Below are 14146 nucleotides of genomic sequence, written 5' to 3'. Positions count from 1 at the left end.
GATGTAGCTGAATAACTTGGTATCCCCTGAGCATTACTCAGAGACATTATCTGAGAAAAAGAAAACTTTTCTCTGTTTTTCTTTCAGGTTTGTTGTATTCTCTCTCTTCGGTCTGAGAGTATTTGAGTAGGCAGATTTAGCTCACATGCTCTCTGTGAGGGGGAGCTCTCCCTTGCTCTTAAGGAACTGTGCCCAGGCAGAGCATTCACAGACCTGCATTGCCTGTTGCAGACCATACATGGACTTTCAGGATCAAGGCCATGGGATAAGATGGGGAAGGTTGATTTGCTTTATTTAGCATGGCTCAAAAAGGTCACAATTTGTATTGAATTGTTAAATCTAGACAGTGCTAAGAAAATCCAAGAGCTTGCCAGTACTACCACAAAATACTGCCAATGAGTGTACAGAGTTGGTTGTCAAGGAGCAGAAGAGAGCCAGAAATGTGTTGCTTCTTGTACTAAGAATGACTTCATGGTAACTAGTATCAGAGTCTAATATGTCCTGAAAATAAACCGAGGCAAATATGTTTATTTTAAATGGTTATCTGGTTCCCTCTGCTTTTGAGCACTTAAGGATGCCAAAAAAACAGACCCCAAAAAACTGACTCCACTGCTCTAGTCATGCTGGGGTCTGTGTTTGGGAGCAGAAGACTTGATCTGCTTTCTTAGCACTGTCTCACTAGGAGCTGCCTCCACATATGCCAAGCTAGAACTTGATTGTTTCATTCATTCTTTGATAAATTCTATTTAAAGAGCTCAGGTACCTTTAGACTTTGGTTTGAAAATAAAGTTTATCTTGAAGTGACTTTAGGAGAGTTCTGTAGTTTTGCCAAGAGAGAACATTTAGATGGGGTAATTTGCTGAATTAATTTAAGAAAGGAATGTACTCAGAGGATTTGGAATAAATTTGAGATTGATGCTGTCAGCCTTGCTGTAGGATTTGCTCTAGCAAATCTCCATAGAAGGAGAGGAAGATCAGAAAGCGTAGATGTTGGAGAAGTGATGAGGATGCAGACTGCTGGAACAAACCTGGAAGTTCATAAGAGAGGGGTGGAGAGTTAGAATGTGAAGCTTGGTGGGAATTGACAGCCATGTCAGTAACAAAGGGCAGGATTGAGAAGGCAGGTTTCTGAAATTGCTAGTGCCACAGGAGCATGGAGATGCAGCATGGTTGTGCTAAGGTGTGCTGAGGCTCTTTATGTAGCTAGAGGGTCATGACTGCTTTGGAAGTGAGCACTGGGGGCAGAAGTTTATCAGAGGAATCAGTAGCTGGTGAAAAAACAAGTGAAAAGTTCTTTGGTAAAAGAAATTAACTAGAACCATAGGTTAAAAGTGAAATGTGTAAGGAGATGTGCAGCTCACAGGTCAGAAGCTTGGAAGCTGAACTCATACAAGTAAGTGGGGAAAGCTTTGAGGGAGAGAGAGAGACAGGCTTTGAAATCAGAGCGGAAGGCTGAGGGAGAGGTGTGGGTGATGAGACAATGCAGAGGAGGAGAAAAAAGCTGAAGCCAGAGCTACTCAGAACAGGAAAGAGTAGGAAGAGCTAGAAGCAGCCGAAATAGGCCAGGAGAAGATTAGTATCCCCTGTACCTGACCCAGAAAGGAGTGTGGGAGAGCAGAAGTGCTTTCAATGAGAGAAAGCTGCATTGATCCTCAGCCTGTTAGGTCTGATATAGACATTATGGACTGTTACATTCTGGCTTTCCTCCACCTCCACATCCTCAAATGTTTCAAAGCAACAGTGCAATCACAGATGACATGCGTGGATAATACATTCTCACTTGCTTGTGCAGCTCCTTAAAATATAGCTCAAGAAGGCATAGCAACCACTACTATATTTAAAATGAAGTATTATTTATCAGAACAGATTACTTCCAAAGATGACAGCACCTTGCAGCAATTCTGCAGTTTCTGTCATTTGAGTTACCTGTAGGTAAACACAAATTTCTGCTAAGCTTTGTTCATCTCAAAGGATGCCAGCACTATAGCATGCTGAGTATGTTTTGAGTGTGACATTTGCAGCTGCAGTTTGCTTCTGAGCGCATAAGCCACCCCACACCAGTAGTACAGTCCTATGTGCCATGTGTTGATCAACATCACTCAGATCAACAGAGAAGAATCTGGTGTAAGAAGCTGGAACAGAACAAGATAAGGTTATTTCCTATTTTTTTTGTCCTTAAAATTCCTCAACAATACACATTTGTGGTATGGGTGTCTTAGGCCTGGCTGGTTGGTATTATAAGAAGCCCAGCATCTTAATGTGGCTGAGATCATAGAATAATAGAATCATAGAATCAACCAGGTTGGAAGAGACCTCCAAGATCATGCAGTCCAACCTAGCACCCAGCCCTAACCAATCAACCAGACCATGGCACTAAGTGCCTCAGCCAGGCTTTGCTTGAAGACCCCCAGGGACGGTGCCTCCACCACCTCCCTGGGCAGCCCATTCCAATGGGAAATCATTCTCTCTGTGAAGAACTTCTTCCTAATATCCAGCCTAGACCTGCCCTGGCACAACTTGAGACTGTGTCCCCTTGTTCTGTTGCTGGTTGCCTGGGAGAAGAGGCCACCCCCCACCTGGCTACAATGCCCCTTCAGGTAGTTGTAGACAGTAATAAGATCACCCCTGAGTGTCCTCTTCTCCAGGCTAAACAGGCCCAGCTCCCTCAACCTCTCCTCATAGGGTTTGTGTTCCAGGCCCCTCACCAGCTTTGTTGCCCTTCTCTGGACACCTTCCAGCACCTGAACATCTTTCTTGAATTGAGGGGCCCAGAACTGGACACAGGACTCAAGGTGTGGCCTGACCAGTGCTGAGTACAGGGGAAGAATAACCTCCCTTGTCCTACTGGCCACACTGTTCCTGATGCAGGCCAGGATGCCATTGGCTCTCTTGGCCACCTGGGCACACTACTGGCTCATCTTCAGCCTACTGTCTATCAGTACCCCCAGGTCCCTTTCTTCCTGGCTGCTCTCCAGCCACTCTGTCCCCAGCCTGTAGTGCTGCTTGGGGTTGTTGTGGCCAAAGTGCAGAACCCTGCACTTGGCCCTGTTCAATCTCATCCCATTGGCCTCTGCCCACCCATCCAGCCTGTCCAGGTCCCTCTGCAGGGCTCTCCTACCTTCCAACAGCTCCACACCTGCTCCTAGCTTGGTGTCATCTGCAAACTTACTGATGCTGGACTCAATGCCCTCGTCCAGATCATCAATAAAGATCAATAAAGATCTTAACAGTTTGAATTAGAACAAGCTATCCTGTGCTTTTGGGATAGGGGAAAAGGAGGGAGAAGTCATATGGATTTGTGAAAGTGTGCCTCAGTCAGTATTAGAAACTAAAAGTAGAACAAATGTAGTGTGTATCATTGTGCTCCTGCATCTGAAAGAACTGGGCTGGTCCCTACTTTATAACCACAAATTGTTTATTCAAGTTTTGAAGGACTGAGCTGCATTAAGCATGCCACCTCCTATGGGAGGTGATTAAATGCCACAATTTAATAGTTCTGGGTTAAGTTTCTCACTTCCTGTGGAAAAGATGCTAAAAAAGATCATGAAATAAAAGCATAGAAGATGCCCATGTAGTAGCCACAATAGGAACTGGCCTAGGATTTGTTTGGGACCAAAGATTTAGTTTTCTTATCTGCCAGTCACTGCAAAGCTGTACAGCTTCCAAGCTTGCACACTTTTTTTTAAGTATCTTGATTTATATCACTTTATATCCAAGCTGTGGCTCCTGAGCTCCTTCAGATGGTCCCAGATTGGCCATTTTTGGGTCTTTGTTGGTTCGGGGTTTTTTGGAAGTAGAGAATTCCATCAGTTAATTAGATATCATGCAGAAAGCTGTTTCCATTATTAGATTTGAATTTCTTGTCTCTGAGTTCTGTTTGAGTGCTTCTCCTGTTATGAGGAATAGCACTGGGAGCTCTTCAGTCATTTTATGACATGCATTGTTACAGGATCACAGCATATTAGGGGTTGGAAGGGACCTCTGGACATCCTCGAGTCCAAACCCCCTGCCAGAGCAGGGTCATATAATCTAGTGCAGGTCACACAGGAACGCATCCAGACAGGGCTTGAATGTCTCCAGAGATGGAGATTCCACAAGCTCTCTGGGGAGCCTGTTTCAGTGCTCTGTGACCCTTACAGTAAAGAGGTTCTTCCTCACGTTGAGGTGGAACTCCCTGTGCTGGGGTTTACATCCATTACCCATGTGGAGTCTCATTCACTGGAGACTTGTAAAACCCACCAGGTTGCATTCCTGTGCGGACTACCCCAGGGGATGCTGCTTTGACGGGGAGGTTGGACTCAGTGATCTCTGGAGATCCCTTCCAACCTCTAAAGTTCTGTGATTCTGTAATTTGTCACCCAACAAATGTGGAAATGTACCCTCTGGAGAAAAAAATTGCCACACTTAATTGGAATTTGGGAAGTTAGATGAAATTATATTCACACAAGTAGATTCAATATTAAAGTATAAAAGGCAATTAACATGTAGAAGATATATTTATATATATTTACAGTTCATCAACAGCATAATACCCCCTTGTACAATATTTCTGCTCTCTCTTCCCCCCCCAGCACAGATCTGTGCCTCACAGATCCAAACAAGATCAGTCAGGCAGTATGCAAGGTCACAGGCAGAGCAGAGAAGCCAGAAGCAAGCAGGAGGCAGCCAGAGAGAGAGACAAGTTGTGCTGCAAAATACAAGATATTCAGCAGTACAGTGGAAGGAGATTAACTTCCCTTACATTATTCTGTGTCCAATCCCTAAAACTCTTTATACTTTAGTCTTGAATTCTCTGGAGGAAACAGAAAAAGTAGTGTAGTGAGTTAGGAACTTCTCCCCAACTACTGCAATTTACCAGACCAGCTCAGATGGTTTGGAAGTAAGATGAAGCTGTATTTACAGCAAAGCAAAACCTACAAGCATATATGTGCAATATATTTACAAGTATTTACAATTATATGCACTTTAGAAATAACATAGAATTCCAGACTCCCTCCTGGACAAAGAAAAACTGTCCAGAAAGGCTCAAAGCTGCCCCCTCTTTCTCCCTCTCTATCTTCCTTCCCACATTGGATGCCAAAATAAAAGATGTGATGGTTTGGGTGTTCCCCCCCCACTTTGGAAATCACCCAGACTAGACTCAGCCAGCTCTGGAAATTGAATGAAGCTTATATTTACAGCTTAGCACAATATACAAGCAGATATTTACAGTATATACAGTTATAGACAGAAATAGACAAGGGAAAAGGTAATACAGAAACACAACAGCCCTCCCAGAAACCTGAGTCCCCAGGAGGGGCTCTCAACCGCCCCTTCACCTTCCCCCTACCCCTCTCAACCTTTCCCCAGTCCCAAGGAAGAATGGAGGCTCAGCCAGGGGCTTAGGAAGCAAAGTGGATTAGTCAGAAAAATGGAGAGTGAGGTTAGAGAGAGAGATTCAGCTCAGAGCTCCCCAGCAGGAGAAGTGGTTGTGCTTTATCTATGTTTTGATTCTTCTTCTTGTATCTCTCAGTAAGCCTATGAGTGAAGTAGACATCAGCCTTGTTTTCCTTTCACAGCCTGTAATCTAGTTCTTCTCACCAAAACACTCTAGCTAGCTTCAAACTAGCACACCTCTCTATCTCCCTTCCCATCCAGAAACCAAAACAATCATTCAGCAAAGCTTACTTGTTATTTGTTACTGGAGAGATACTAGAACGGAGTGAAGAGGAAGCAAATAGATCCAGCAGCACATAGCAAAGTGGCCAAAATTGTTTATATTTTAGCTTTTTATCCCTCTCAGCAAACCAGCAAACTTGATCATTGTTTTCTTTTTACAACCAGAGTTAATTTCTGTTATTAAAATATTCCAGTTAGCCTTAGACCACCACAACTAGGCATAGCCTTAAAACTGCAACAACACTATACTAGAAGTGAAAAACAGCTACAAAGGCAGATTTTGGATGTGTTTTTTTTAAAAGACACAGTGTTTTGTGTTTTCAGACACCTCTTTTCTGATTCCTACACCAGCTGGATGAATTCCTTTTGAAATCACCAGTGTTTTTGTCAGGCATTTTCATTTTAATACAATGCATGACTATTTCCATTCCTTCTTAACAGTTCTGACAAATGGCTAAACGAGCTTAATTACCTGTAACACATTCATCTTTGAAAACACAGAGCTGTGACTGTATTGACTGCCACAGAACAAAAATGCAGGGATGTTCATGTTAACTTTATCTTTCTGAAAGGAGCCAGTCCAGTTTTAGCTTAAACTTCTCCTTTTATTTTTATCTAAACGACCCATTTTTTATACCTGTCCAACAACAGGGTCGTAATTTTGATCTAGATTTGCACTCCTATGTAAATTTTAATGTATGCTCCCCTGTGCTTATCTAATAATGTGGTTGGACAGGGATAATGACTACTAACATTGCAACATTGAAAGCATTCATTAACATCAGTAATCAGCAATCTTGTGTGGAAGCTTTATGCCTTCAGTTGATCAGCCCTTTGTTGTGCAACGTCACAATATTCCAGCAGCAATGAGCCTACTAAGAAAGGCCATCAGGTGAGGTTTCCATGGCAGCAGTCGTCCCTTTGCTGCTTCCATCTGTAGTACAGACAACACAGGAATAGTCAGTGTGTCACTGCTCAGTGGAGAGAGGCTAATGCTGCTCCATCCCAGTGTAGTGAGCAGCAGCTCGTTTTAAGGAAGATCAGGGCGGCTGATTGAGTCAGTTTGTGACTGTTGTCTCCTGATCACAGGATCGTGGATGTTAGGGGTTGGAAGGGACCTCCAGAGATCTTCAAGTTCAACCCTGCTGCCAGAGCGGGACCATATAATCTAGTGCAGGTCACACAGGAATGGATCCAGACAAGTCTGGAAAGTCTTCAGAGAAGGAGACTCCACAACCTCTCTGGGGAGCCTGTTCCAGTGCTCCATGACCCTTACAGTAAAGACGTTCTTCTTCATGTTGAGGTGGTACTTCTTGTGCTGTAGTTCATATCCATTGCCCCTTGTGCTATCCCAGGGCACAACTGAGAAGAGCCTGTCTCCTCCCTCGTGACACCCAGCCCTCAGATATTTATAAACATTGATTAGATCCCCTCTAAGTCTTCTCTTCACCAGACCAAAAAGCCCCAGGTCCCTCAGCCTCCTCTCACAGGGCAGTGCTTCAGCCCCTTAATCATCCTCATAGCCCTCTGTTGGACTCTTTGGAGTAGATCTCTGTTCCTCCTGCACTAGTGAGCCCAGAACTGAACACGATATTCCAGGTATATCTTGTACTCAAGCATGAGTTTCTTTGATGTGGCTACACCAGGGAGAGGCCTACAATAGCTACACCGAAGGCAGAAGCAGTGTCATCAAACGCTGAATGGGCTCCTGTGCTGGGCAGCAAAGAGCAGAATGCATGAGCTGTTCTTAAAGACTTTGAACTAAGCAGAGATCACTGACAGCTCAGGATCTCATCAGTGACTCACTGATTTGATTTAGAAACTGATTCCTTTTTCCAGCATAAATACATTCTAGTAACTGCCTTCTACTTGGTTCATGAAGTTGGTTCCTTAGGTGTAACTCAGAAGGTCCCTTGGAAAGTTTCTCTGTGAAGATGCCTTTTAGTGCTGGACAGTTTCATCACACCAGATAATAAGTGAAAAGGAAGCACTGGCCTTTTTATCAGGCTGTGTCCTTGGAGCTTGTTTTTCAAAGAACCATCATAAAATGAAAGCAAATTAACATGCAAAATGCTAGGCAATAACAGACACTCCCTGCTAAGCCAACCTGGCAGTAGTGGGCATCCCATTACCTTCTACCCAGCTGGTCCATCTTTCCTGTTGATCAGGAGAAACATGGTATCCCTTGTTACCTTGGTTTACACAGGAACCCTTTGTTTGTTCCAAACCCTTTGCTTTGTCAGGTTAACTCTGGTGCAGAACGTTGTGCAGAATAACTGTGAAATACTAAGATCTTACTCCATATGTGAAGTTATTTGGAGAAGGGGTTTTTATCTGCGTTTAGATCATGCAGATTAATTTACTGACACATGTAAATTCCTACATGAAGTGTCCAACTGTTAGGAATGTGGCTGTAATAAAAGCTTTTCTAAGGAGGAGGGAAGCTATGACAACCACATTTTCAAGGCGATGGAGAATTGTTAAACAGGGATTCTGTACTCCCTGTTTGACAGTCATGTATGGTAATAGTTTTGAGTGGACTTGTGTGTCTCTGCTCTTAGGAGCTTATGACTGTTGATCTGGTGATCAAAAGTCTTCCTTAAATGAATAGAAGTACCAGCAAGTGAAGCAAATAATATGGGTGTGGAAATTGCCATCAATAATAATCTGTGCAGCTGCTGAGTCTTCTGTAGCTGCGCTTCACTCTGACCTTCTCTCTCAAATTGCTGGGTCAGAAGGAAAGATATTTACATTCTTGAAGACAGACCAGCAGCTCATGGGCCCCAGCCTGTCTCCACTGAGTACTTTTCCTGGTTAGCCTCTGTGATGTTTGCTCAGTTGTTTGGCAACGTTTACCTTGCTTAATTTCCATCTACTGGAACGTAGAATCACAGAATCAGCTGGGTTGGAAAAGACCTTTGCGATCATCAAGTTCAACCTATTACCTGCACCATCTAATCAGCTAAACCATGGCACCAAGTGCCTCGTCCAGCCTTTTTTTAAACACTTTAAGGAACAGTGACTCCACCACCTCCCTGGGCAGCCCATTCCAATGCCAGTCACTCTTTCTGTGAAGAACTTCCTCCTAACATCCAGCCTAAACTTCCCCCGGCACAACTTGAGACTGTGTCCTCTTGTTCTGTCACCCGTTGCCTGGGAGAAGAGACCAGTCCCCACCTGGTTACCACCTCCTTTCAGGTAGTTGTAGAGAGCAGTAAGGTCTCCCCTGAACCTTCACTTCTCCAGGCTACATGTGGACTTGCTCTGCTTTCTCTGACCTCACTACTCACCATGTCAAATCTGAATGCAAAAGCTGTCCCTTCAGAGAGTGCAGGTGTCCATTACAGTTACATATAGTGAAATGACTTACCCAGAGAGCTTCTTAGAAGCTGTGCTACTGCAAAGCTGATATCCTGTTTCTTGGATTAGTGTATCAACAATCTCCACTGTAGCCAAGTGCCAAAAATCTCTCTCACCAGCAAGCCACCATCATTCCTTTTACCTTAGGGCGAGTGTGGAGCTGGGCAGAATTTCACTGATGAGATGTTTTGCTTTGTTTTGTTTTTTTCCCCTAAATGTTTTTCCTACCTAGAGGAAAATTATAGATACTAAATGATAACAGGTAACTGAAAGAAAAGGAGGAGCAATCTAAAACAGTGAAGAGGTCATTCTCTCAAAGAGAAGCTGAGCTGTGTATTTCTGGCAAACCCAAAACCTGGCACATATGCCAGATGTAGCAAGGAAAAGCAGAAGAAACACGCAAGTGTATACAAAAAGAAAGAAGGATGCTGCAGAATGTAGAGAATTAGACTGTGTAGGAGAGCCTGGGGAACCCTGAATGCTCTTTGGACAAAGAACCTACTTGGAATAGAAGGTACCACAGTCCTCATGCTGCTGCACAAAACAGAGATGTGTATTCCTCATAAACATAAATGCAGCAAGGAAATACCTGCTCATGTCAGAACACAAAATCTGGCTAACTGCTCATATCAAATTAAAAACAAAGCAGCAAGGATGTGGAGAATAATAGTTTAATCATTTATGATGTCTGTTCTGGGTGGATGTCATCCAGATGCTCCATGTCAGTTGCAGCTTGCAATCCTCTCAAGTAATTGCTTTTCAGGTTGCAGTAGCTAAGCCTCCAGGCGGAGCTACTTCTGAACAACAGGGCTGTAAGAGTCAGTACTTGTTTGTGTTTTGTTTCAGGGTGTGCTGGATTCACCACGTTACAGGAGTGTGGGTGTACCCACTTCTTGAGCACCTCAGCCCAGGTGTCAAAATAATCTTTTTTGCAGCTGTCACTGTACTAATTAACATCTTCTACTTGGTGGGAGAGGTCCTGAACAACTACATCTGGGACGCCCCAAAATGTGAGTATTATCTTAGGAATATTACCTCACTAAATACACTGACAGGACTTGGTTATGCTTCCCTGAAAGCCAAGAATGTTTTAAGCTGGCTAAAGCAAAGGAGAAGTTCCAGTGTCATGTCTTGCTTCCTCACTCTTAAAAGCAGCCACCTGAATAGAGTAGCTGCTAGAGAGGATGATGAGCTATGAATTATGTCTTTTTTTTATAACTTCCAAAGCTAATTTAAGAGCTGTTGGCAGTTATCTGAGAGGTTTACAACCCACTTGGTTTACAGCCCACTTATTAGCTGATGGACCTATTAAATGCAGCTATAATAAAGTATCATTCAGTGGGAATGCTCTTAATGGCACACTTAGATTTAGAAATAAAAATCTATTCTTTTGGTATTTTCAAGTATAAGGTGTTTTCTGCTTATAAGTTTATTCAAGGGAAATTAATGTGTTCATGTCAATGAAATAATAGGAATGAAAGATCGCCTTAGTGCAGTGCAAATGTAGCTGTGCAGACTCTACATGATCTACCCTGCCTAGGCCACCCATTGCTGAGTAGAGGGAAAGGGGAAATAAGACAAACACAGGATTAAAAATAGGCTCCTTTAATCTATGAAAGATGCTTAGCATCTGAAATAAGCAAACAGCATTCATCATGTCTATAGTGCAAATCACATCTGAATTGAAATCCATGCTCCATGGGAATTCTGTCAGTACATTAGTTGGGCCCATAACACATTGGGACTGTATGAATAACATGTATCCCCATTTGGGAACTTAGTGTGCACTGATTAATACACTGAAAGTCACAGCTTATTGCACGCACAGATCTCTTTTAACAAGTCCTCCCACACTAGGTAGAGCCTAATGCCAGAAGCTCAAAGCAGTTTTGTTTGCCATTGGCTCATATTAGCACCTGGGTACAAGGTCTTTGTGGTCATGCTTCAGTACCAGCAATAATTGGTCACAGTGTTCAGGTCTGATTTTCAGTCCTCAGTTTGATGTTATATTCACGTATTTAAGATAACTCAGAGAAGAAGTTTCTGAAAAAAGGCAGCTGGAAGAAATATTTTGACTTGACAGAAGTCCTGCATAAAGAATAATAATGTGGTGGAGAATCACATGTTCTTACCCAGTCATGAATAAGTAAATGCTGGAAAGTCTCCCTCGCTGTTCCACAGCGTGCATAACAAAAGCTCAGATTTTCATGGCCCTTGAACTGAGAAGAGCTAACATTGGCTGAGTCATTCTTCCAAACTTCATCATGGCTCTCCATCACTTCTTTGATTTGGTTAACAAACGTCAACCCAAAGTCCTCTGTGGCTCAGACACGTGCAAACCAGAAAATGCCATGAGTTGCCTGCTGATTTGCTGTGCTTGACACACTTTGCATAAGCATAACCTTGAAGTACATGTCACCCACAGGCACCAGAGATGTAAAATTATGCTACTCTGTCACCATGTCAGACTTGGGAAGATATTACTTGAAAACAATGATTTGGGCTTTTGAGAAGTTTGCCATTCGAAGCAATCTACCATTAGAAGATTTCTAGGGTGGGAGGGAGTTGTTTTGTGTTTGGAGTTTCTCCCTTTTCCTCTGAAAATGCATTAAATAAAACCTCACTACTGACAAAATGATTTGCAGTTAGTTTTTCCAAGTTAAACCACAAACATGGTAGGCAAGGAAAAATTTGCCCTTTGTACAAGCCAATGTCTGTCCACAGTTTTGAGGGTGTATATGTTCCTGCCAAACTATTTGATGCATCTGCAGTAGAGTGCTTCAAAAGAAATGCAAGAGGCTCTTTTTAAAAGTCTAATAAAACAGCTCATTTAAAACTATTGGAAAAGTTCCTCCCAGCAGAAAGGAGAAGACTCATTATTGGCTCTGGAGCAGCTTTGTAAACTCACTGTAATCTTTTGGATGTGGCCTCTTGTTTTGGTTGTTAAACCTTTGAGTGTGGCTCTTCCATTACATAGGTTTGCCAGCAACTCTCGGGTCCATTGTACTTGGGCTGCTGGCAATGCACAGACCCGTTTGTTTCTGTGTTATTTCTTTCAGCAAGGCAGCTCTGCAGTCGTGCTTTCTAACTGCAGATGGATTTTATTGTTTCCCTTATTGGAATTAAGTAATTATGTTTTTAAAGTGACTTGTGGTGCACCTCCCATCCGCACATGTGTTGCATTAGCAGGTGATATTACTTGTGACTGGATTTTCCTCTAACCTTTCTCAAATACTGCTTCTCTTTTGCCTTCAGTCCTCAGAAGTCTTTCTTTTTTAGCATGCAGCAGGCCCAAAAACCTCCAAAAGTAATATTTTTGTTTGAGATGTCTGGCAGAGAGGGCTTAGTCAGAAGAACAATACTTTTGTCAGATACCAATAGTAATTCATTGTCCAGGAACAGGCGTATGAAATAGCTAAATGTTTTCATTGCCAGAAAAAAAACACAGTCTGCTGTCTGGCCCAGACTTTGCTCAGCATAGAAAAAGACACAGGTCCTGCAGCAAGGGTAAGCTCTTTAAGGAGCCCTCCTGATACTACTGAAAGACATGGCCAATGCAAGAAGAGACAGGCATGCTCTCTGCAGAACTGGCTTTTCATTCTTGCAAAAAAGGGACAGGTACTTGCAAATATTCAAAAGCCCAGCCTCGAAATGGAGGGGGAATTAAAGTTAGTGAATTGTGAAGCACATCTTTTAAAACTTGCTTTCCAATAACGCTGGGTTCGTAGCTTCAGCAATAATAACCTCCACTGTGATTTGCTTGTGGGTGAGCAGAGGAGGTGAGGGAACTGTTTCCAAACCCCTGGAGCAGTCAAAGGCTGAGCGTGTGGCAGGGGGTTAGGCTGATTTGAAAACGGTCCAGAGGGAGGGAGGATTGTGTAGTTCATTAGTGGACAACCACTGCCATCAGGTGTACAGATGCTCTTTTCGTTCACAGCAGGTGAGGTAACATATGCAAAAGCATGTGAGCATGCAGTGAAGGGGAAGAAAAAGATTAATGCCTTAGAAGAACCTCTCTGAGTAAACTCTTCTAAACTAAATTTTTTAGTAATCCAGAGTTTTTTAAAAGTTCCTTTCTGTTCATTTGCAGGTATTGAAGAAGGAAAAGAAAAGCCAAAATCAGACTGAACGATAGAGGCAACATGGGGGATTATTTATGGCTCCATGTAAGATTCCTCATCTCCAACAGAGGCTGGCATGGAGAGGAATCTTTTGGAAAGGAGGACGTTTAAGGGGCTCTCTGCTAAGTGCAAGGATATTTCTGGGGTTTATATGGAGGGAAAATTATTTTACCTAATCATAATGTTTCTATCTCCATTCCTGTTTCTCCATGCTTGCATGTGACATTCACATGATAAATGTATATTTATCTCCGTGGCATTCTCAATGTGCATTTCTTGCATCAAGTAAGTCATTAAATCATTAACTCTTTTCAGTTGCACCAAGAAGAACAATGAGTCCATTCTCCATGTTGTTTGAGAAAAGTTTAACCAGGTAGGACTAATATGGGGAAACAAAACAATCTTTATCCTTCAAAGTACAGTGTAAAAGTACAGTAGAGGTAAATTGCATGAATGTATCCAAGGAAGAATTCAACCAGAATGGAATATTGATGTACCACTATGTAACTGCTGCCTTAAATTGTAGATGTTAATGATTTTATCAATCCAGTAAAGTCTTATTTGCAGTGTTAAACTACCAGAATATGATGGAACTTTTATTTAAAAGGCCTAAATAAAGATCAAATTATCCCTGCATTCCTGTTTCTTCATGCTGATTCTTCAAATTCTAGATGGATTGGTGGCATTTGAAGGAGAAAGTTCTTCACTGAGAGAGTCATTGGACACTGGAATGGGCTGCCCAGGGAGGTGGTGGAGTCGCCATCCCTGGAGCTGTTCAAGGCAAGATTGGACGTGGCACTTGGTGCCATGGTCTAGCCTTGAGCCCTGTGGTAAAGGGTTGGACTTGATGATCTATGAGGTCTCTTCCAACCTTGGTGATACTGTGATACTGTGATGTCTTTTCACTTTTCCAGTGTCAGCTGTGCATGATTTCATGTGAGGATTTTTCTTGTTTTCCTCTTGCAAGACCTGATCCTGCATTTTCCAGTTTTAAGTTCTCAATGGAT

General features: G+C 42.7%; 1 protein-coding gene across 2 annotated transcripts in view; it reads left to right on the top strand.

The window, feature by feature from the left end:
* The window catches only part of AIG1 (androgen induced 1), a 145151-nt gene extending 131376 nt beyond the window's left edge, over positions 1 to 13775 (top strand). For both annotated transcript variants that reach the window (XM_064169130.1, XM_064169129.1), the window contains 2 exons: positions 9865 to 10028; positions 13109 to 13775. In XM_064169130.1, coding sequence (XP_064025200.1) covers positions 9865 to 10028; positions 13109 to 13146 — 202 coding nt within the window. In that variant the 3' untranslated portion in view covers positions 13147 to 13775. The remainder of the gene's footprint in view (positions 1 to 9864; positions 10029 to 13108) is intronic.
* Positions 13776 to 14146: the final 371 nt, after the last annotated feature.

This window comes from Pogoniulus pusillus, chromosome 31 (assembly GCF_015220805.1).
Source record: "Pogoniulus pusillus isolate bPogPus1 chromosome 31, bPogPus1.pri, whole genome shotgun sequence".
Taxonomy (NCBI): domain Eukaryota; kingdom Metazoa; phylum Chordata; class Aves; order Piciformes; family Lybiidae; genus Pogoniulus; species Pogoniulus pusillus.
The sequence above is the reverse complement of the archived record's forward strand: the minus strand, read 5'-3'. Positions and strand labels throughout refer to the sequence as shown.